This window comes from Rhinatrema bivittatum, chromosome 12, assembly GCF_901001135.1.
Source record: "Rhinatrema bivittatum chromosome 12, aRhiBiv1.1, whole genome shotgun sequence".
Lineage (NCBI taxonomy): Eukaryota > Metazoa > Chordata > Amphibia > Gymnophiona > Rhinatrematidae > Rhinatrema > Rhinatrema bivittatum.
Window position 1 is genome coordinate 44761176 of NC_042626.1, and position 23015 is coordinate 44784190.

At 43.1% G+C, this 23015-nt stretch overlaps 1 protein-coding gene across 1 annotated transcript in view; it reads left to right on the forward strand.

Moving 5' to 3' along the window:
• SRPRA (SRP receptor subunit alpha) overlaps positions 1 to 23015 on the forward strand; it is a 95896-nt gene that overhangs the window by 67563 nt on the left and 5318 nt on the right. The window contains exons 9-13 of the mRNA XM_029573218.1: positions 3740 to 3826; positions 11349 to 11521; positions 18918 to 19131; positions 20281 to 20444; positions 22172 to 22270. Of these exons, the coding sequence (XP_029429078.1) occupies positions 3740 to 3826; positions 11349 to 11521; positions 18918 to 19131; positions 20281 to 20444; positions 22172 to 22270 (737 nt within the window). The remainder of the gene's footprint in view (positions 1 to 3739; positions 3827 to 11348; positions 11522 to 18917; positions 19132 to 20280; positions 20445 to 22171; positions 22271 to 23015) is intronic.

Sequence of the window (23015 nt, forward strand, 5' to 3'; positions counted from 1 at the left end):
CAATTTACAGAAATAATCATAAAAACAAGTAAATTTAAATAGGCCTATTTCACTGAACTTTGAAAGTTGAAGTGAACAAATGTTTTCTTAAAAAAAAAAACAAAAACTTAAAGTGGGCGCTAGCCGTAATTGCTCTGGTAGACAGTTCTATTGGTGAGGGCCTGCGACAGATATTATTCTGTTTCTGGTTATGTCTAGTTGGCTATTTAATCGTTGGCATTTCAAGTAGATTTTTAGTGGCCAAATGCAATTACCTGGAGGGTCTATATATTCAGAGGGTAGATCTTAACCAAGCTGTTGTTTCTTTGTTGGAGATGATTGTCAGAATTTTATATTGAACTATCCAAGCCACTGGTAACCAATGTAGTTCTGAAAGTACTGGTGAAATGTGGTCACATGGTTTTGTTCCAGTAAAGAGTCAGGTGGCTGAATTCTGAACAGTCTGAAGTGGGTGAGTTACACTGGTGGGGAGGCCAAGGTATAAAGAATTACAGTAATCTATGGGACTTAATACAAGAGTTTGTAAAATGGATCTGAAGTCCTGAGGTTCCAGTAAAGGTTTAATATGTTTCAACATATGTAATTTATAAAAGGAAGATTTAACCACTGACAAAATGTGATTTTTTCATTGACAGATTAGTGTTGAGTGTTTCACCAAGGTGTCTTGTAACTTTTCTGATGTTCACTTGCTGATTTAGAAAGGTAAATGTTGTTGGAATTATGTTGGATGGAGACTTAACTGCTGATAGTAACAGTATTTCAGTTTTTGAGATTTATTTATTTATTATTTAGACATTTTATATATCGTCCCATTTATAGATCACAACAGTTTACAAAGTGACATTCATAATTGTAGCACAATCAACAGACAAATATGGATTGGTTACAGAGGTGGTATATAAAGGTAGGCATTTATCAAATCTATCAAATCCAATTTTCTAGTACATATTCTCATTGATCTAGTACAAAAGGCATAGAGTTTGGATAATGAAAATATGAAGTTATGGTTTTCACATCTTAGTGAGTTGTTTTGAGGAGCTTGCATTTTGTTTATACATCAAGGTTCAAGTAATATCTTTTGTTTTTCTTGTTTTGTGGTTCTGTATATTCTAATAGCTCTAGGTTAAATTTATATGCGTTCCTGAACAGCCATGTTTTTAATTCAGTTTTTAATTTCTTTCTGTTTGGTAAAATACATAATGCCTCAGGCAGAGAATATAGAGCTTTTAACCTGCTATGGAAAACACTATCTTTTATTTGCGTCAGATGTGTGCACCATATTGTGGGAATAGACAATAGTCCTTTATTTTGAGATCTTAGTGTTCATTGAGGATTGAAAGGTTGTAGTGTCACTACTAATAATCCGGAGTTATTGTCATGAATGATGTTGATTATACTGGTAGCCAATGCAGTGATATCGGCGCTGGTATAATGTGTAATGTGATCATATTTCCTAGTTCTTATTACTAGTCTTGCTGCAGCATTTTGCAATAGTTGTAGTGGTTTTAAGTGGCTTGCTGGAAGACCTAGTAGTAGGGAGTTGCAGTAGTCAAGATTTGAGAAGATTAGAGCTTGCAGTACAGTACGGAAGTCTGCAAGAGTTAATAGTGGTTTCAACCGATGTAGAATACACAACTTGGCGTAATCTGTCGTGATTAATTTACTGATAAGCATTTTCATTGTGAGGTTCTCATCTAACTGTATACCTAATAGGGATGTGTATTTGTTTCATTCATTTAATTTGTTTCATACATTTCCCATTACATGTCAATTAGATGTGCATTCGTTTCATATGTTTCATACGTTTCATATTACATGCTTGTATAAGAAACTGATGAAACGAATGCACATCCCTAATACCTAAATCCTATACGTGATTTGAGGGATTAATTTGAAAATTACCCAGGTCTAGGGCAGGTGGTTTATCCGGTGAGTTTCTGCTCAGCCAGATTTGTCTTTTTAGGGCTTAATGTCAGTTTAAGTTGCACTGGTTCTTGTTGCATTGCTTTCATATATGTAGAGAGTATCGAGGCTGGGTATTCAAAAGATCTAGAGAATGGTATGTCACCAACATATAAGAAGAAAGTAATTCCTAGATTCATTAGTAATTTACACAGTGGGAGCATGTAGATGTTGAATAGTGTTGCTGAAAGGGCTGAGCCTTGAGGGGGACACCTGTATCACACTGGAAGGTGTCAGATGTGTGGTTGCCCAGTTTGACTTGGAATGTTCTGTTGGATAGGAATGAAGTGAACCATGCTGTCGGTGCCTCATCTGATGGCATAGCAGGTTATGGTCTACAGTGTCTCAAATGTGGCTAAGTCAATTAGCACAAGGTAATAGGATTCATTTGTTTCAAGCCCTTTTAATACGGAGTCTGTTAATGAGAGTAGTAATGTCTCAGTTGAGTGGTGTTTCCTAAATCCAAATTAGTTGGGTAGAGAATATTTTGATCATCCAGATGATTTACAAGCTGTGATAACACTGCTTTCTCAAGAACCTTTTGCTAGAAATGATAGTTGTCCCAGTCATCATTTCTACCAGACTTGTTGATTTTGTCTATAATTGCAGTGGCATGTTCATTGCAAGATGTCTCTGAAGTTGTAGTTTCTCGAGATGGAAGATGATTTTAGTGAATAGTTCAATAAATGGTGAGCAGTCTTTTTGGAGTAAACCTGGTGGACAGTAGAACAGTCCTATATTTAATTGATGAGATTTTAAAATTGCCACTTCATAGGGTGAGTTAATCTCAACTTTTTAAGGTACTATCTTAAGTTCTGTAAAAAAAATAAAAAATAATAATAATCCCCCACCTTTTTGTTTGCAGTCTGATGATCTAGCCATCTTTTAATGGAATTTAAACACAGGGGTATTAAATTTGAGTATGAGACCAAGAAAAAGTATACAGTATGAAAAATTGAATGTTACATGTATAAATATTAGTTGACATCTGGACAGGCAAAGATTTGACCTAAGGGGAGCTATGTACAGATTAAATAGCATGGCAGATAAAGCTGACTCATGGGGAACACCAGAGTTAATGTTAAACCAATCTGAAGTTACTGATTCAATCCTAATTTCCTAAATAGGAAGTAAGCCATAATAGTACTGCATCAGAGGTGCCTATGGATTGTAATCTACTGCAGATATGTCAAGTAATGCCGTGATATAGTATAATCTGTGTGTTTGATCAAAGCCACGGAGAATAGTGTCATAAGATGAAAGAAGTAGTGTTTCAGTGCTGTAGCCTTTTTGAAAACTGTGTTGATGAGGATCGAGTATATTATAATCTTCAATGAAATCACTTAGTTGTCGAAGGACAAGACTCTGGTCAGAAGTATTGGTGATACTTCTGTGATTTTCTGCCTTGTTCAGTAGTAATGTTATAGCACCACCTCATCCATGTACGTAGTTTGGTTGGCTGGCTAGTCCAGAAAGTATTAAATTGCTGTGGGGTTTGGAATTTGATACAAAGTGTCAGCCTCCATTATTATTATAGATGGACGCGAATAAGGGGGTTTCCTTCCTGTCCTAATAGCACAAATGAAATACAGTTGAGTAAATCCTGCTGTTACCCGAAGATCCACTTCAACATCTGATAGACTGTCAGGAACCCATGAAAAAAATTTGGAATGGACGACCAGTGCACAATAGAGAAGTCTCATTACATCATTTTATGTACCTGATCAGGAGGTTGCACTTTTCTATAACTTATTGTTAATTTTTCCCTTTCTCACAGCTAAGAATGTTGCAGCTGAAATTGCTGTTCAGCTGTGCGACTCTGTGGCTAACAGACTGGAAGGGAAAGTGATGGGAACCTTCAGCAGTAAGTGATCCATGTTCAGAGCCAACAGAAATCCCTCTTCCTTATGCTGTTCACAAAAAGGATTCTAAATTGGCCATTGACATATTGAATGATATTTAATCCCCTAGGGAACAGTAATGGATGGTAGTCCTGGCATGAGATTTGAGCAGTAGCTTGCTAGATCCAATTTGGAAAACTCAGTAATCAAGTTTCCTTTATTGATGTGAATTTGTGAGAAATCTGTGCTGTATACTAGATAGAGTTTGAGAAGCACTTAATCTTTATAAAATTGGTTTTACATACAGTTGGATAGCAGCTAGAACACAGAGAGTCATGAAATTCTGACTCTTCTCACAAAGCTGACAACAGGGGGCAGGGGAGTTTTTATGTTGGTCTCGCCCCCTTTGCAAGCTCCATAAGTGCAATGAGGTGAATTTTCAAAGGAGTTACATGCGTAAAATTAATATATGTGCATAAGTTACTTGTACTTGCAGACATGCTATTTTAGAAACATCAAAAGTATGTGCATATTTTCAGTTTTATGCAAGTATTTACACATCATTAAATCATCATTATCCCCCAGTAAAAAAAAAACAATCCCAAATAATGAAACCTCGATTGAACTTCTCTTAATTTCCACTAATATCTTAAATATTTGTCTAATATATAGTCCCCCTGGTATACTTTCAATCCAGTTATCCACTTTCCTTGAAATACTCATAACTCTACCTTGTGACTTAACAAACACCATAATTGCCAGAAATTTTTAACTTGCATTTCAATAATTCATTGCCTCAGTCTTCAGTAGCATACTTAACAGATGCATTATCAGGCCTTAATTTGACAACCCTAATAAATGAGCCCACTCATAAATTGGGAAATCCACTAGACCAAATCTGTTTTAATCAATCAATTTTTGATCTGTCTGCTGAAATTACTCCTGTCCCGTGCTCTGACCACTTCATGATCAAAATTGTAGGTAAAAATAAATCGTAGAAAATAACAGTACTAATTCAAAACACAATGAAAAAACAATATTAAGACGCAAAAAAATTAATACTGACACCTTTATCAAAGCTATAACTCCCATGATAAACCAGAACCCACATACCGATGTAACAGAAATGTTATCCTATTGGGACAAAAGTATAATAAAAAACTTGGATACATTGGCACCTTTAAAACCTTACAAGAAATCTCCAAAAGTTACCTTGGCATGGTACTCTGATTCACTCAAATCACTTAAACGTAAATTACGTAATTTGGAATGTAGATGGCGAGAAAATCCATTGCCAGCAAACAAGCCTATTTTACCTGCTTGCAGCGATATAAAAAAGAAATTATAAATACCAAGAAAAAATTCTACGCTCTTAAAATTCAACGTGCCAATGGAAACCCAAGAGTTTTATTTACCATTTTAAGACGTTTGACAACAATACAAGAAAACTCATCCTTCACAATAACAGACTTCTGTAACAACATAGCAAAACATTTCAAAAAGAAAACAGATAATATATCAACTGAATTTTCATCATTACCTATTCCCAAATCCACATTGCCTCAAGCAGCTTGCTTCTTTTCTGAATTTGCTTCCATTAACAAATGTACTATAGTTAATATATTAACAAAATCAAAGCCTAACAGCCCATTCAACCCTTGTCCCGGCTATTTACTTGGAAACATCAGACCACATTGCCCAACCAATTGCCAATATAGCAAATGCATCTTTATCACAAGGTATTTTTCCAGCGCCGCTCAAAAAAACTTCCATTTTGCCAATTCCCAAGAACAAAAATCAAGACCCTTTTAGGTGTATCAAATTACCGACCCATCGCTACTCCCCCTTCAATAGCCAAAATCAATAATCAGTCACACTTCGTCAACTATCTGATTATATAGAAGATAACAGCATACTACACAACAATCAACATGGATTCAGAAAAGGCCATAGTACAGAATCACTACTCATTTCATCCTTCGATACAATAATCAGAGGTTTTGACTCAAACACAGACTACATCATGGTGCTACTTGACATTTCAACAGCCTTTGATACTATAAACCACGGCATCCTACTGCTTGATCTCATACAAATTGGTATTAATGGAACAGCCTTACAATGGTTTACTTCTTTCATATCAGAACGGCCTCAACGACTTACCATCGGAAACTCAAAATCTGAATGGTATACCACCAAGTCTGGAGTTCCACAAGGTTCCTCACTCTCTGCACTTCTTTTCAATATCTACTTATTTACCCTTATGTCATCTCTTATCTGGTCTTGATCTATGCTTTAAAATCTACGCGGATGATATCCAATTCATTATTCCATTCTCAGATTCCTGGAAAAAAACATTTTCACTTCTTCAACTTTACTAATCAACAATAAAAACTTGGCTGTCTCACAATAGATTAAAACTGAATACCTCAAAGACAGAATTGATTTTTTTTATCTACAGTACTGGACTCAATTCACCAAGGCCCCAAGATCTTCATGTTCGAAGGACAAGCAATACCAATAAAATCCTATGCTAAAAACCTAGGCGCATACATTGATTCCAGGCTGTCAGTCTAATAACATCTCAGCTCTAGTAAAGAAATCCTTCCTTCTTTAAACTGCAAATGTTAAAGAAACTAAAACCTCTGTTTCCGTCTGGTTTTCGATCAGTTACCCAGGCATTAATATTGACAAATTTACACTATTGTAATTCTTTATACTTAGGTTTACCTACATCCACCATTCATCCGCTTCAACTTATCCAAAACGCTACAGCTCGGATACTGTTTAATTTATCTCAGAGCCCATGTTACACCAATTTTACAACATCTCCACTGGTTACAAATATTATATCGCATCACATACAAGATCTTAACAATAATTCACAACTTATTATATAACACTAACTCTGTATGGCTCTGTTCACTATTAAGAATATATAAACTAACCAGACAACTTCGCTCAATGGACAAATGCATTTTGGAAGTACTATCTATAAAAAAAAAAATAGCAAGTTTAGCACTAACACGCAAATGAGCATTCTCTGTTGCATGTCCAAGTCTATGAAACTCTATTCCCGAAGAAATTCATTAAAAACCCATCTCTTTATACTGCTTATAAAGTTAGTTAAATCTTAAATAGAAAATATCTCTGCTGCTTAGTCAGCACTGTAAATGTAATGTATTTTATGATTTTGCTTGTATTTGTCACTTTAATTATGTATGTTTTATTGTAAACCGCCTAGACGGTCAGGTTCCTACCCAACTTGCGGTATATAAAAACGTTTAACTAAATAAAATGTGGTCTAGGATCCAAGAGTTGTGCGCGTAAGTTGCTATTTTCCTGATAATCCTTAACGGACCAGTCTAGATACATGGGGTTTCTCTCCCCTGCCAGCAGATGGAGATAGAGAATGAAATTTGAACTGGAAAAACGTATAAGGAGCTGTGCCACCTGCAGTTTCCCAGTGTTTCTGTCTCCAGCAGACAGAAGAGGTGCCAAACCTACAGTATGAGAAATTGGTAGACAGAGGGATGGTGTTTGGGTTGATTTTTTTTGGTTCCTACACCCTCTGAGTGAGGTAAACAGCTGGCAGGGGGTGGTCAGTGACTCTCTCTTCTGGCTGAACCCTGGAACTGGAGGGGATCAGGAAACTAATGGTGCTGGTTCTGTGCATCGGGTACTTCTGGGTGATTGGGAGGAGGATTTCGGAGGCCTGGGAGCCCTTTGGTGCGGGGAGGTAAATCAGGCTGGTGCTTTTAGTACCACAGTAAAGCAGGAGTAGCTTAATTCATTTTAGGAGGCCTTAGGACATTGCCACATGGCTGGCTCCAGATGGTGGCTGTTTCGGAGCATAAAAACTGTATTGGGGTCCATCAGGGCAGCATTTCTCAGTCGGGGCTCTGCAGGAACTGTATTGGGGGAGGGGCAGCAAAAGTCATTCTGGTGAATCACTCTAGTGCTGGAAAGAGGTGCTTTAAGATGAGCTCAGTGGCTCTGATATCAGGGGACGAGCCATTGCAGCCCTTTTGACTGTTCCTCTGTACAGGCCTTTCAAGACATGTTTCCAGAGATCGGGGAGGCATTTGAGGGCTCTCTGGTTCTTTCCCTGGTGGAACAGGCCCTTTCTTATTTGGATCTTCTTGTGGGGGGGGGGGGGGGGGGGGAAATGGCAGCTTGGGCTGAGGTGGATTCTTCTCTAGAGGAGCTGTTTTCCCCAGAATTAGTTTTATTAATGTATCAAGCATACGTATTGAGGCAAACTACCCCAGGAACAAGATTGGGTCCATAGGAACTCCCTCTGCTCCTTCTCCAGCTGTGCCATCCCAGCCGGACTGGGATGCTAAATCGGTGGACTTTGCAGATGCTTCAATATGGGGGCTGTCGTCCGCAGAAGACATGGAGGTTGATCAGGAGGGTTCCTCTTTGGAGGAGGGGGGATGATCCCGGAGTTGGTTAGGTTGTTCAAGTGAGAGGAACTTCCAGTTTTAATTACTTAAGTACTGGCAGAGCTGGGTATTAGAGTAGCAGGCTGATACCCTGCCAGAAGTGCCCCTTTTACCCCCTTGATCATCTAATGGTCCAGCTGTCTCCCTCTGTCCAGCTTATCTATGGACTTTATCACAGATCTTCCTCCCTCCAATTGCCATGCAGTGATATGGTTCAATGTTGATCATTTCTCAAAAATGGCACGTTTTGTCCCCATGAAATCCCTTCCATCTGCTACTACCTTGGCTCATGGCTTCTTTAAACACATCCTTTGTTTACATGGTCTTCCAGATCATATTGTCTCTGACCGAGAATTCCAGTTTACTTACTGATTCTGAAGGTCCTTGTGTAAAAATCTGAAAGTAAACCTAGAATTTTCCTCTTCTTAACCACCCTTAGTCCAATGGACAGATAGGCTTAACCAAATCTTGTCAAAGTTTTTCTCCGAGCATATGTAAATGAGCGCCACATCTGGCCTCCCTTTTTCTATGCCAAATTTGCCTATAACCACCACTCCAGGAAGGCTGCTGGTTTCTCCCCATTCTTCTTTGTATACAGATAGCATTCTCAAGTTCTGATGCCAGTACAGCTTTCCTCCCAGGAGTCCAAACCTCAACCACTCCGCAAGAGATCTGGGAAAGAACTCAAGTCCGTTTAACCAAGGCCTCCAAGGCTTATAAAAGAAAAGCAGACCTAAAACTTTGCCCGGCTCCATGATTTGTTCCTGGAGATAAAGTATGGCTAAGTACCCAGAACCTCCATTTGAAGATGCCATTCCTGAAATTTGCTCCAAGATTCCTCAGTCCATCTTCCGTACTACAACAATTAGACACTGTACCTATTGCGTGCAATTGCCACCCTCCATGCGTATTCACAGTGCCTTCCCAGTATCCTTGCTCAAGGCCTTGATCCTCAGCTGCCACCACAATGGATCCTTATGAAGCAAGAGACATAGTGGACACTAAACTCATCAGGTGTAAACTGCATTATCTTATTTGATGGAAAGGCTTTGGACCTGAAGAAAACTCATGGGGAGCCAGCCTGTAATGTGAAAGCCCCTCAGCTGACCAGAAGATTATCGCCTCTTTCCCCATAAGCCCAAACCCAGGATCCTGGGGGATGCTTAGGAGGAGGGGTACTGTAACACCCCTTATCTCCAGTCACTTCAAGTATAGCCTTCCACAGCATGCTGCATCCTAGGGTTGGGTTAGAACCGCCTGGACTTCCAGAAGCCCTTTTGTAGGCCAGGCAGCCAGAACTTCCTGTGGGCTCTGACTGATGATGTCATCTCGGCTCTAGTATAAAAGCAAGCTCAGCAATCAGCCCCTTAGCAACAGATTTCCTGCTATGCTCCTGCCTGCAGTGCTAGTTGCTTCATGTTCCTGTCTTGGTCCTGTCCTCTTGCCTTGTTGTGTGCCAGTCTTCCCATCCATTACCTGTCTTCTTGCCTCATCCTTGTCACTCCGGCGTTTGTCTCCTTGGCTTTGCTTCTCTGTTGCTGAAGAGCGCCTTGCCTGAGACCTGCCATGACCCTTGCCTGAATTTTGATTACGCCTTGCCTGCCACAGCCCTTGGCTGGTCACTGACCACGTCTTTGCCTGCCCAGACCCTGACCACTCTGGCTCTGCCAACAGCCTGCAGCAACCACATAGTACTCCCTCCTCACATTGGCCCAAGAGTCCACACTGTTTCACGTTAGTTATACTCACATTTATTGTCAGTCGCAGCGCATCCTGTCCTATAAAAGCATAACTTCTAGTGCTGCTCCCATCTTCATGTCATAATGATACATCATCAGCCAATTAGAGGGCTTTGTCACCATTGTGAGAAATGGACAGATTTCCTTACCTTCAGAGGTGGTAGGGAAGAATTCAGCAGTAGGACAGGCTGAAACCATGGCCACACCTTCTGCGGTAGCATAAGGAAGCTGCAGCTAAGCAGCCTGAGGAGGTAGCTACTGCTTTAATTAGCTTGCTGAAGGAAAAGGGGCCAGTCATGTCTTCAGCCCAGACCACATGCCAATGCTGACCTACCCACCCAACTATGTGCCAGACATAATTATCAAAGGCCTGACCCAATCTGTCACACGTTTACGTACATCATCAAAGGCAACATTTTTGGCATTTGTTGATGTCTGGCAGGCTGGTTAGCATGTCAGTGGGCTGCACATTATGCTGTTTTTAAGAGATTGGAAGGAAGGTGTTAATGGGCTGTTTTTGGCCTGTGGGCTTTAGTTTGCTTACCCCTATTTTAAAATGTACTGACTTCCATGTAAATAAATCAAATTGTTGGTGGTTTTTTTTTTTTTTGCATGTAAAATATACACACCATTATAAAATGGGATAAGAAGTGTGTGTTTTAAATGCAATTATTTGCATGTAACTTAACGTGTATATATTGGGGCATGGACATGTGCATATTTTACTTTGAAGCTTTATTACCGGACTTTAATGGCACTTTTATAGATAGTATTAATATATACAATCCCCATAATTCTATATGTGCCTTTCTGTAAACCGTTGTGATGGTATATAACTTAACGACTGTATAGAAAATATTTTAAATAAATAAATATTTTAAATCTATGTGCATGTGAAACACACAAGTTATAAAATACTGTAGTAGATCTTAGTGCAATATATGCATGTAAATGTATCCTCAGTGTGAATATCGTTTAATATGCCATTAGAATTCTGTTTTGTTTAAAGCCAGAATTATACCCTTTTGAAGCCAGATTCAGCCCTATTTGCCCCATTACTCAGCCCCTAATTAGAATAACATGATTAGTATTGCTGCTTAAAGTAACATGCTGGGTTTTTTCTTTTTTTTTTTTTTTTATAAAAAGCTGTTTCCTACAGGGTTCATAAGCATCTATTATATATTTTTGATGATACAGCACCATGCTCTGATTTATGAGAGTAAGAGCCTTTTAAACTGGTGCCCTTTAATAACTAATCACTTGACAGTTAGTTATTATGACCTGTAATGCCTTTAGCAGGCCAAGACCATCCCTCAGGTCCAGTCCCAGTATTCAGTCTCTTCTCTCTTTCATGCCAGCTGTGACCTCTGCTGTGAAGCAAGCTCTGCAGGAGTCCCTAGTGCAGATTCTGCAGCCAAAACGTCGCATTGACATCCTCCGTGATATCATGGAGGCACAACGGAGCCGCCGGCCTTATGTTGTCACTTTTTGCGGGGTTAATGGTGTTGGGAAATCAACCAACCTTGCCAAGGTAGGTTCTGTTTAATATCCTGTATCCTCTATAAATTAGGATGCAGCTCAGTTATTTCTTATTTTTCAATAATTCTGAAGTCCTAACCTATTCCTTCTCTAGAATTTCATGCAACAGATAGCTTTTTGGTATACACACCTTTAATCTTTCTTCCATCTCTTCTATAAAGATGGGGGCTGAGACTGGAGGCACAAAAAATGGCAGCGATCTTGCTGATTTTATTTTTTTTTAACTTAAATTCTTTTATATAAAATAGCAGTGCGACCAGAGATATTTTATTTCTCACTTGGCTTTTTCATTGGTAGCTCAAGGTGAGTTATATTCAGGTTTGGCAGGTACAACAGACTCATACACTGAGAGACTCCTTTTTTTTTTTTTCTTTTTCTAAGGTGATAAATGTCGTATGGTGAGTGCTTAGAGCCTGGTTAATGTATTCTACCCACCACTTACTACATTATTTTATTTCAATTTATATATTCCACTTTTTGTACTTTTTTCAGCACTTCAAAGCAGATTACCTTCAGGTACTGTAGGTATTTTCCTATCCCCAGAGAGTTTACAATCTAACGGGCCAATTCAGTAAAGTCCGCGGGAGAGCGGGCAAATGCCCGCTCTCCCGGCGCACGCACAGGCCATTCGCCTGTGTGCGCGATTCTGTATTTAAATGAGGCCCGGCAGTAGAAACAGGCAAAAGGAGGCGCTAGGGACACTAGCGCGTCCCTAGCGCCTCCTTTTGGCCCGGAGCGGTGGCTGTCAGTGGGTTTGACAGCCGACGCTCAATTTTGCCGGCGTCGGTTCTCGAGCCCGCTGACAGCCACGGGCTCGGAAACCGGACGCTGGCAAAATTGAGCGTCCGGTTTTCGACCCGACAGCCGCGGGCCGACTTCAAATTTTTTACCCTTTGGGACCTCCGACTTAATATCGCCATGATATTAAGTCGGAGGGTGCACAGAAAAGCAGTTTTTACTGCTTTTCTGTGCACGTTCCCGGTACCCGAAGAAATTTCTGAAAGCAAAATGTGCGGCTTGGCTGCACATTTTGTTTTCTGAATCGCACGGCAATACCTAATAGGGCCCTCAACATGCATTTGCATGTTGAGGGCCCTATTAGGTTCGGCGGGTTGGATGCGTGTTTTCGGCCCCTTACTGAATAATGGTTAAGGGAAAACGCGCGTCCAGTACAGTGCGCGTCGGAGCGCACTGTACTGTATCGGCCCGTAAGTTTGTATCAAGTCACTTAAACCTTCCTGTGTTCAAAGGCTGCAGAATTCAGAGATGTGCAAAAGTTCATGCACGAGAGTACAAAGGATATAATCATATATTTCCTAGCATGTAGCAGATGGACTCAGAGCCAGTGGGTATAGTGTACTCCTGATGGAGACGGATCAGATTTCAATCTGACATCAGCCTAGTACATATATCCCTGCAGGAAGTGCAGGGATATGTCTCCATAGCAGTTAGGGACTCTATACACGCTAGCACAGCGCCGTCTCTATCCGTGCGCACAGAGGCGAGCCGTGCGCACAAATCCCTTGTGCGCCCAAGCGAAGCATATAGCCACGCGCTCACTATGCTGGGCGCATAATTTCGACCCATGCGCACAACTGCGTGCACATCGCTCTGCACGCGCATCTTAGACGCACACCGGCGTGCACAACTGTATTGTACGTGCACAAACCATGGCACCACCTGAAAAAAAGCTCAAAGCACAGGGCCTTTGCCCAGCATGCCACATTAGAACTGCACAGCATGAGGAGGCCACGGCCCTGTGTATACAGTGCGAAGAGGCCCTAGGGGACCCAACTCATGGCCCTCCCCAGCCTCTCGAGCAGTATGCCGGACCTAGCATCACACAGCGGGACCCCCCCCCTCAAACGGGGCTCCCCAGGGATGCGGTGCTCCCTAGTCTAGACCCATCTTCTATCTCCTGTGTAGAATTCTTCAAAGGTCTGCATACCTTCGTCCACATGCAACCGGGGCCTCCTACAATGCGGTCATAGGCCCCACCAGAGGACCTCAACATGCCAGGACCCTCTATGCCCGGGAAGTGATCCCACCGCCCAGAAGCCCACCTTCGGGGACACAGACTTCTCAGATGAGGAGTCAGAACCCCTGGAGGAAGGGGAACTCCCTCCAGGGACAGAACCCCATCGAACCATGAGATGCTTCTTCTCCAAGGACGAACTTCCAGATCTGGTCACACACAGCCTAAAAGAGCTTGCCATCCCGGGCAAGTGCCTTGGGGGAACCTAAGCTGAACCCACTTTTGGAGGGACTTCATCAGACCTCCCACCATTTCCCACTATTACAAGCCGTCCAGCAACTAATTGACCTGGAATGGCATGCCCCAGAAACCACATTCAAAGGGGGCCGGGCTCTGGCAGCCATGTACCCTCTGGACCCTGCTGCCAAAGATCTCCTGGCATGTCCGAAAGTGGATGCCATGTTCTGCACGGTCTCGAAGCACACTACTATCCCAGTGGAGGGAGGAACAGCACTCAAGGATGCTCAAGATAGACGTCTGGAATCTATCTTCAAACAGTCCTTTGACGTCTCCGCTATGTCTTTACAGATCGCGGCCTGCTGTGTCGTGGTGACACGCACCTGCTTAGCACATACCAGGAACAACACTCCTGGAGAAGCCCTGGAACCAGCTGTATCATTCCTTGCGGACGCCGCGTTGGATCTGGTACGCACAGCAGCTAGAGGAGTCTCATCCGCCGTGGCAGCCAGAAGACAAATCTGGCTCCGAAACTGGTCAGCAGACACATCCTCCAAAACGAGACTCACAAGGATGCCTTTCAAGGGAACACTCCTGTTCGGAAGCGAATTAGAGAAACTAGCCAACAAGTGGGGCGAGTCCCCACTGCCACGGCTACCCGGAGGACAGGAATAAGAGAAACCAGCGATTCTACCCCTACCTCCAGGGGCAGAGGATCACAGCGCTTCAACCCATATAGAAGCTCATATCAAGCAGCCTGCCCCACAGGCCGGAGCCAGTCCTTTCGGAACAAGCACAATAAAAGGGAGCCAGCTTGGGCCCAGGCCCCAGCCGCACCCCACAATGAAGATCAGCAGACCCCCATCCAAAGGAAGAAGCCATAGGGGGCAGACTGGCCCTATTCTACCAAAGATGGGTCGAGATAATCTCAGATAAGTGGGTCCTATCCATCATTTGAGAGGGACATTACCTGGATTTCCACCACCTCCCTCCGGGCAAGTTTGTGGAATCTCCTTGCCACAACCCTTCCAAGAGAATGGCAGTGGAAGCTACACTGACCAGATTACTAGCCTTAGAGGCTATAACACCGGTGCCTCCACAACAAATAAATACTGGCCATTATTCCATCTATTTTATCGTTCCCAAGAAGGAAGGAACGTTCAGACCTATCCTGGACCTCAAGGCGGTCAACCGTCACCTGAAGATTCCTCACTTCCGGATGGAAACCCTATGCTCGGTAATAAGGGCGATACAACCGGGAGAGTTCCTTACCTCCCTGGATCTGTTGGAAGCCTGCCTACACATTCCGATCCATCAAGAGCATCAGTGTTTTCTACGCTTCTCGATCCCGGACCGTCACTACTAGTTCCGGGCACTACCTTTCGGGTTAGCCACTGCACCCCGGACGTTCACCAAGATCATAGTGGTGGTGGAGGCAGCAACACTGAGGAAGGAAGGAATCCACATGCACCCTTATCTAGACGATTGGCTGATCAGAGTGAAATCCCCGAAGGAAAGCCACCAGGCTACCAACTGAGTCAAAACTCTACTGGAGAGCCTGGGTGGGTGGTCAACACAAACAAGAGCTGCCTGCAGCCCTCCCAGTCTCTAGAATACTTGGGAGTCCGGTTCGACACCAAACAAGACAAGGTCATTCTGACACTGACAAGGAGATCAAAATTGATGACCCAGTTACGAACCCTGTTGAGCGAACTTCTCCCCACAGCATAGGATTACCTACAAGTTCTCGGCCTCATGGCATCTACTCTGGAAGTAGTCCCATGGGCACGGGCTCACATGAGACCCCTACAACGCTCTCTACTATCACGATGGAATCCACTGTTCCAGAACTACACCGTACGGCTTCCGCTCCCAGACAGTGTTCGGTCCCATCTACGATGGTGGCTACAAGAAGCCCATCTGAGCCAGGGAATGAGACTATCCTCCCCAACCTGGATCCTACTCACCACGGATGCCAGGCTACAAGGATGGGGAGCACTCTGCCAGGAGCTAACCGCCCAAGGGCAATGGAACAAAGAAGAGTTTGGATGGAATATCAATCACCTAGAAGCCCGGGCAGTCGGACTAGCCTGACTAAGGTTCAGTCACAGACTCCGAGGCAAAGCAGTCAGAGTAATGTCGGACAATGCCACAACAGTGGCCTACATCAACCGTCAGGGAGGAACCAGAAGCCAAATATGTGCAAATGAGCCCGACTCCAGCCGAGTTTCGCCCTCTTTCAGTAGGGCTGCATCAGGGGCTAAAAACATACAATAAATGACATTAAATAATATAAAAGTAAATTAAAAACTAATACAAATGATTAATAAACAAACATTTAAAATGAACATATAAAATGATAGCATGCATCTGGCTGCTTATTGTGTATTTCTGCTCTCACGGCTTTATTAAGCAGCCTTCCTTGCTGTTTTGTCAGGAACCAGAAGCCAACAGGTGTCTCTGGAGATAGACCCCCCTAATGTCATGGGCAGAAGTGAATCTTCAAGAGATCTCGGCCATCCACATTGCTGGGAAAGACAATGTTGCAGTGGACTAACTCAGCAGAGGAAGTCTAAATCCAGGAAAATGGAAACTGTCAACCACAGCATTCCAATTGATAGTAAACCGTTGGGGAAAACAAACCATGGACCTCCTGGCAAACCAGTCCAACGCCCAGGTACCCAGTTTCTTCAGCCACAGGCCTGGCCACAGGAGACTCTGTTATACGCCTTCCCGCCATGGCCTCTATTGGGCGCGATCATCCACAAGATAGAACACCACAGGGGGCCAGTACTTCTAGTGGCCCCAGACTTGCCAAGAAAACCGTGGTACGCAGACATGTGAAGACTGCTGGCAGGCAACTCCCTGCCGCTACCTCCACACAGAGACCTGCTCCAACAGGGACCGATTCTCCACGAGGATCCAGCTCGATTCTCTTACGGTCTGGCCATTGAGAGGACTCTCCTAAGGAGGAGAGGATACTCGGGGGCAGTAATTGACACCCTATTCCGAGCACGCATGTTCTCCACATCCCTAACATATATAAGGATTTGGAAAGTATTTGAATCCTGGTGCAAGGACCACGACATCATACCATACTCAGTCAAAATTCCTGCGATTTTGGAATTTCTACAGAACGGACTACAGAAGGGATTGTCCCTCAACTCCACCAAGGTACAGGTGGTGGCCTTGTCAAGCTACGGAACCAAGAGCGAGAGCAGTAGCATAGCCTCTCAACCGGATGTCTCCTGCTTCCTGAAAGGAGTCAAGCACATCCGACCACCCCTAAAGTGGCCGGTGCCTCTTTGGAACCTTAACCTGGTCCTAGATTTCTTAGCAGGAACCTCCTTCAGACCTCTCCGCGGCCTGTTTCTCCGACTATTAACATTGAAGACAGCCTTCCTGCTGGCAGTCTGTTCAGCCCGTTGTATATCCGAGCTACAAGCACTGTCCTGCCGAGAGCCGTTCTTCAGACTCACCTCAGGAACCATCCAGTTACGCACAGTTCTGTCGTTCCTCCCCAAAGTGGTGTCCCACTCCCATCTCAACCAAACCATCTCGCTACCATCGCCAGATGAGCATAAGAATTCGGAAGAGGCTCAAAGTCTACGCCATCTCAACATCGGCAGACACCTAGTCAGATACCTGGAAAGGTCGGAATCCATACGAAAGACGGACCATCTATTCGTCCTTCACAGCAGGAAGAAGCAGGGGGAAGCGGCCTCGCGAGCAACCATAGCCCGCTGGATTAAAGAAGTCATCAAGGCGGCCTACGTGAAGCAGGCAAGCCACTGCCTTTACAAGTCAAGGCCCATTCTACAAGAGCCCAGGCAGTGTCCTGGGCGGAAACCAAGATGCTGTCACCCGCCGAGATCTGCAGGGCGGCAACATGGTCCTCCATCCACACCTTCTCCAAGTTTTATCGCCTGGATGTTCAGGCTAGGGAGGACACAGCATTTGCAAGGGCAATACTAAGTGGGTCACGGGCAGCCTCCCACCCGGTTCGGGAGTAGCTTTTATACATCCCATTGGTCCTGAGTCCATCTGCTACACGCTAGGAAATGGAGAAATTACGTACATGATGATTTCGTTTTCCTTAGTGTAGACAGATGGACTCAGCATCCCACCCACGGCTGCCGTTACTCATGGAATTCTCGGGGGACATCCCCGGGAGTGAGTGATTCAAGGGTAAGCCATGCTTTCCTTCATCTAGGACACCCATCCTACCGGGTGTCGACGTTTCTCGGTTGAGGGCACTGGCGGTCTCCAGCTATAGCCAATTCAACCAGTTCAAATTAATCAAGTTATAAAGTTAATTAAGTTATTCAGATTAGTCAGTCTACATATATCCACAATGCTTTTCGAGGAGAATACTGAAGAGCTGCACTTTCCTGCAGGGGTATATGTACTAGGGCTGACGTCAGATTGAAATCTGATCCGTCTCCAACTGCTATCAGGAGTACACTATACCCACTGGTCCTGAGTCCATGTGTCTACACTAAGGAAAATGAAATTATCAGGTAAGTAATTTCTCCATTGTATCTTTTTTTTCTTTCTCCCCATCCCACTCCTGAGTTATCTTTTCTGCACTGGGCTGAATATCTTCAAATTTATGGACCTTTGTAGAGTAGGCTGACAATTTTAAGCTCTTTGTGGAAGGGGACATTTTAATATTGAATTATTTTACAGTCACTTGTATGCAATGAGGGAGTTTTTGAAATGATAAATATTATTGTACCTTAGGCTGCACCTTCCTTTGGTTATTGTAGACTTGTTTCAAAAGAGGGCATTGGAGGCTGTGGTTGGTGACATCTCACTTCTGCCCATGACTGCTCAAATTCATGTGGCCTAGATTCTCTGCAGTTTGTGATAGTTTTCACTGGACTAACATAAGCATTCTGCGAAGATGATGATGTAAATGAGTTTTCAGATCACATAAATTCCTTCTTATATCTTGAAGAGAAACTTTTTAAAAAAAGGATCTATGTGTCTGGAAGGCTCATATATATCATCTTTAGATAATCATTTTGTTGCCATTGAAAGGATTTACAATGCACAGAGAATCCCACTGGTGTAGAATTTTGCACCAGGCTGTAAGTAAAGGGTGGAGAGACTCTGATAGGGCAGCACTAAACAAAAGGAAGTGACTGGAGCATGGCGTGCTGGCTCTTTGCAGATCTCCTTCTGGCTGATAGAGAATGGCTTCAGTGTCCTGATTGCCGCCTGTGATACATTTCGTGCCGGAGCCGTGGAACAGCTGCGCACTCACACTCATCGGCTAAACTATCTGCACCCCCCTGAGGACCACAGTGGCCGCACCATGGTGCAGCTCTATGAAAAGGGATACGGGAAGGATGCAGCTGGTATTGCTATGGAGGCTATTTCTTACGGTAAGCCTTCAGCACTGCTTGAAGTTGATTTGATGTCTGAGCATTTCATATCTAGACCACTACTTTAATATCTGGATCAGATCAGTAGTGCCTGAAACCATTGCAGACTGAAAACTTTGTCATCCATATGAAATGTGATGAGTTGGTGGTCTATTTGATTACCAGTGAACAAGTATCCACATCACTGAGTCACCTTCCTAGCTTAAGACTGATAAGTTCAAGATTGCATTGGCATGGAAACTGAATTATCTAGAAGTGGTCTCTCCAGGTTAAAGCATATAGCATGGCAGGGTGAGGGATGCACTCCAGAGAGAGGCAACCAAAATGGTGTGGGATCGTGTGCTGAAAGACACATGATATGACTTGAAGATCTAAATATGTATGCACATGTTTGTACACTACATTGCATGTAAATAACTTTTTTTTTTTTTTTTTTGTGCACACAGCCCACAAAAGATTGGAGGGTGCTATCGGACAGGGAGGATATGGTACAGACATTTAAAAATCAGACAAGTATTAAAATTAGACAAGGCACACCCTTTCAATGAAAAGGAAGCTGAAGAAGCAGGTCATAACACCAAGCTCCAGGGGATTAAGTAACAGAGTCAGGAGATAATTTTTCATAGAGGGGATTGATGCCTGGAATGCACTTCCACAAGAGATGGTGAAGACAAAATATAATGATGGAATTCAAAAGAACAGGGGATAAACAGGATTCCTAGTGGCAAAAAGATTGAAATAACCTGTGGTCATTTTTCTGTATGGCATAACCTTGCTGGGAAGACTAGATGCATGATTAGTTTAATTTATTTGATAAATCACATTTTCTTAAAAAAAAATCAGTGATGTGCAATAAAAATATAAAAAGAAACAAACAAAAACAAATTACAAACTAATAAACCAGAAATAAAAGTAAATAATTTTTTGGTCTTTATCTGCTGTCATTTACTATGTTACTGAGTACCCATGCTGTCCCTGTAAAGATTTCAGTGGGTCTGTTCTGTACCTTTCATAAGTATAAAATGTATTACAAAATACAAGATGGTAGCAAGTCAAATAGACAACCCACCATTCAGAACACACAGCTACTAAGCATCATATAATGCACATGTACATAAAGAATAATGAGCTTTTTTCTCTCCTTGGCAGCACGAAACCAGGGCTTTGATGTGGTTTTGGTGGACACTGCTGGGCGCATGCAGGACAATGCTCCCCTGATGACAGCTCTTGCCAAACTCATAACAGTAAACATGCCAGACTTAGTACTCTTTGTTGGAGAAGCACTGGTGGGAAATGAGGCAGTCGACCAATTGGTTAGTGTCTGCTTGAATCTTTTATTTTGATTTATATTCCACCTTTCAGATACTTCAAAGCAGAATTACATTCAGGTACTGTATTTTCTGTCCCCAAAGGGCTCACAATCTAACAGGCCGATACAGAAAAACGTGCAGGAGAGCTCCTGCTCTCCCGGCATGTGCACAGGCCACTCTCCTGGGCATGCGATTCAGGAGGGTGGCCTATGCAAATTAGGTCCCAAGTGCCTCCTTTTTGACAGGAGCGGCGGCTGTCAGTGAGTTTGACAGCCGGCGCTCAATTTTTCCAATGTCGGTTCTGGAACCCAACAGCTATGGTTTCGGAAAACGGACACCGGCATAATTGAGCTATGATATTAAGCTGGAGGGTGTACAGAAAAGCAGTTTTTTCTGCTTTTCTGTGCACTTCCCCGGTGCCGGCAGAAATTAACGCCAGCCTTTGGGTAGGCGCTAATTTCTTAAAGTAAAATGTGCGGCTTTGCTGCACATTTTGCTTTCTGGATCGCGCAGGAATAACTAATAGGGACATCAACATGCATTTGCATGTTGCGGGCGCTATTGGTTTCGGGGGGTTGGCCGCACGTTTTCAACGCGCTATTACCCCTTACTGTATAAGGGGTAAAGCTAGCGCGTCAAACGTGCGGCCAAACCTGGGCTAACAGTGCGCACTGTACTGTATCGGCCCGTAAGTGTGTACCTGAGGCAATAGAGGCTGAAGTGACTTGCCCAAGGTCAGAAACAGGCCGATACAGTAAAATTGGCGGGAGAGCCGGCACTCCGAGGCAAGCGCCCGCTCTCCCAACGCAAGCCCAGGCCACTCTTCTGGGCGCGCAATCCTGTATTTTGAGGGCCCACGGTAAAAAGAGGTGCTAAGGACACTAGCAGTTTTTTCTGCTTTTCTGTACACTTCCCCGGCGCCGGCAGAAATTAATGTCAGCCTTTGGGCAGGTGTTAATTTTTGAAAGTAAAATGTGCGGCTTCGCTGCACATTTTACTTTCTGGATCGCGCTGGAATAACTAATAGGGACATCAACATGCATTTGCATGTTGCGGGCGCTATTAGTTTTGGCGGGTTGGCTGCACGTTTTCGACGTACTATTAACCCTTACTGTATTAAGGGGTAAAGCTAGTGCATCGAAAACGTGCAACTAAACCCGGGCTAACAGGGTGCTCCACCGGAGAGCTCTGTACTGTATTGGCCCGAAAGAGTGGCAGCAGGATTTAAATCCTGACTTCCCTGGTTTGCAGCCTGCTGCTCTAATCACTGGGCTACTCCTCCACTCCATACAAAAGAAATGCAATCGGTAGTGGCCAAAACAGGTGTGAAAATAAAGTTGACTTATTGTTTATATAATCATTTTATAGTAATCTAGATCAGTGTTTCTTGGGCCAGTCCTGGAGTGCCTCCTAGTTAGTCTGGTTTTCAGAATATCCACAATGAATACGCATGAGAGAGAGATTTACATGCATTGCTCCACTGCACACAACTATCTCTCATGCGTACTCATTGAGGATAACCTAAAAACTAGACTAGTTAGGGGATATGGAAGAACTCACAGGTCTAGACCATTAAGAAAATCCAAGCAGTCAAAGCTGACTGGAACTTACATTTAATGCTTTCAGCTTTGGAAAAATAAATGAAACGAAGAAAATGACAAATTAATTTCCTGGTTTACTGATTTAGGATTGAATTTATAACTTATTTTGTTTACTTTGTTCCTAACTAGGTCAAGTTTAACAAGGCTCTGGCTGATCACTCCATGACAGAGAAACCGCCCCTCATTGACGGGATTGTGCTCACCAAGTTTGATACAATCGATGATAAGGTAATGGATAAGTCAAGCATGTGAGTGGAGGTTAAGAGGCAGACATATTCTAGGTAGATGGGATAGTAAAATAGGTATAAAGAGCCAGGTTAAAATCCTGGATCCAGCTCTTGGTCATCAGATCAGCTAGAGTTGGCTATCACACAATATCTACTGGCCTGATTCAGGTTATACTTCTTTTTTTTTTTTTTTTTTTTAATTCTTCTATTCTGCTGCCTCCATACAAAGTTCGGCACGGATTACAAGATCACAATCATAAAATGATTTTAAAAACCCATATACAAATAAAATATATATGAAAACATTAATAAATCAACCTATAATTGAAAAAAAGGAAAAAAAAACCCCCCAGCAAGTTAAAAACAATGAGCCTCATCCAAATGCTCATATTGGATTCTGAAGGGAAGTATGGTCTGTGATTAAAATGGCTGAAGTAAATGGAAGAGGGTGGCGTCTAAAAATGAAGGGGAGACCCTGGATGTCATAAATACAGGCAAATTCATTCTCTAACCCCTGTTCCCATTCAATCATAAACAGCAGCAAGCAGGCTTGGGACAGTTTGTTTAGCATGTTATTGATTTCTGGCTTACCTTCCTCCATACCTGTGCTTCAAGCCCACTCAATCTCCACCTGCCAAAACAGACAGGTTTTTAATGGCGATCTGGTGTGGCTTTCTGTAGACTGTATTTATAGAGACTATGTATTGATAGGTGGTTTTCAATTTCTAAGTAGTAAAAGGAGACAG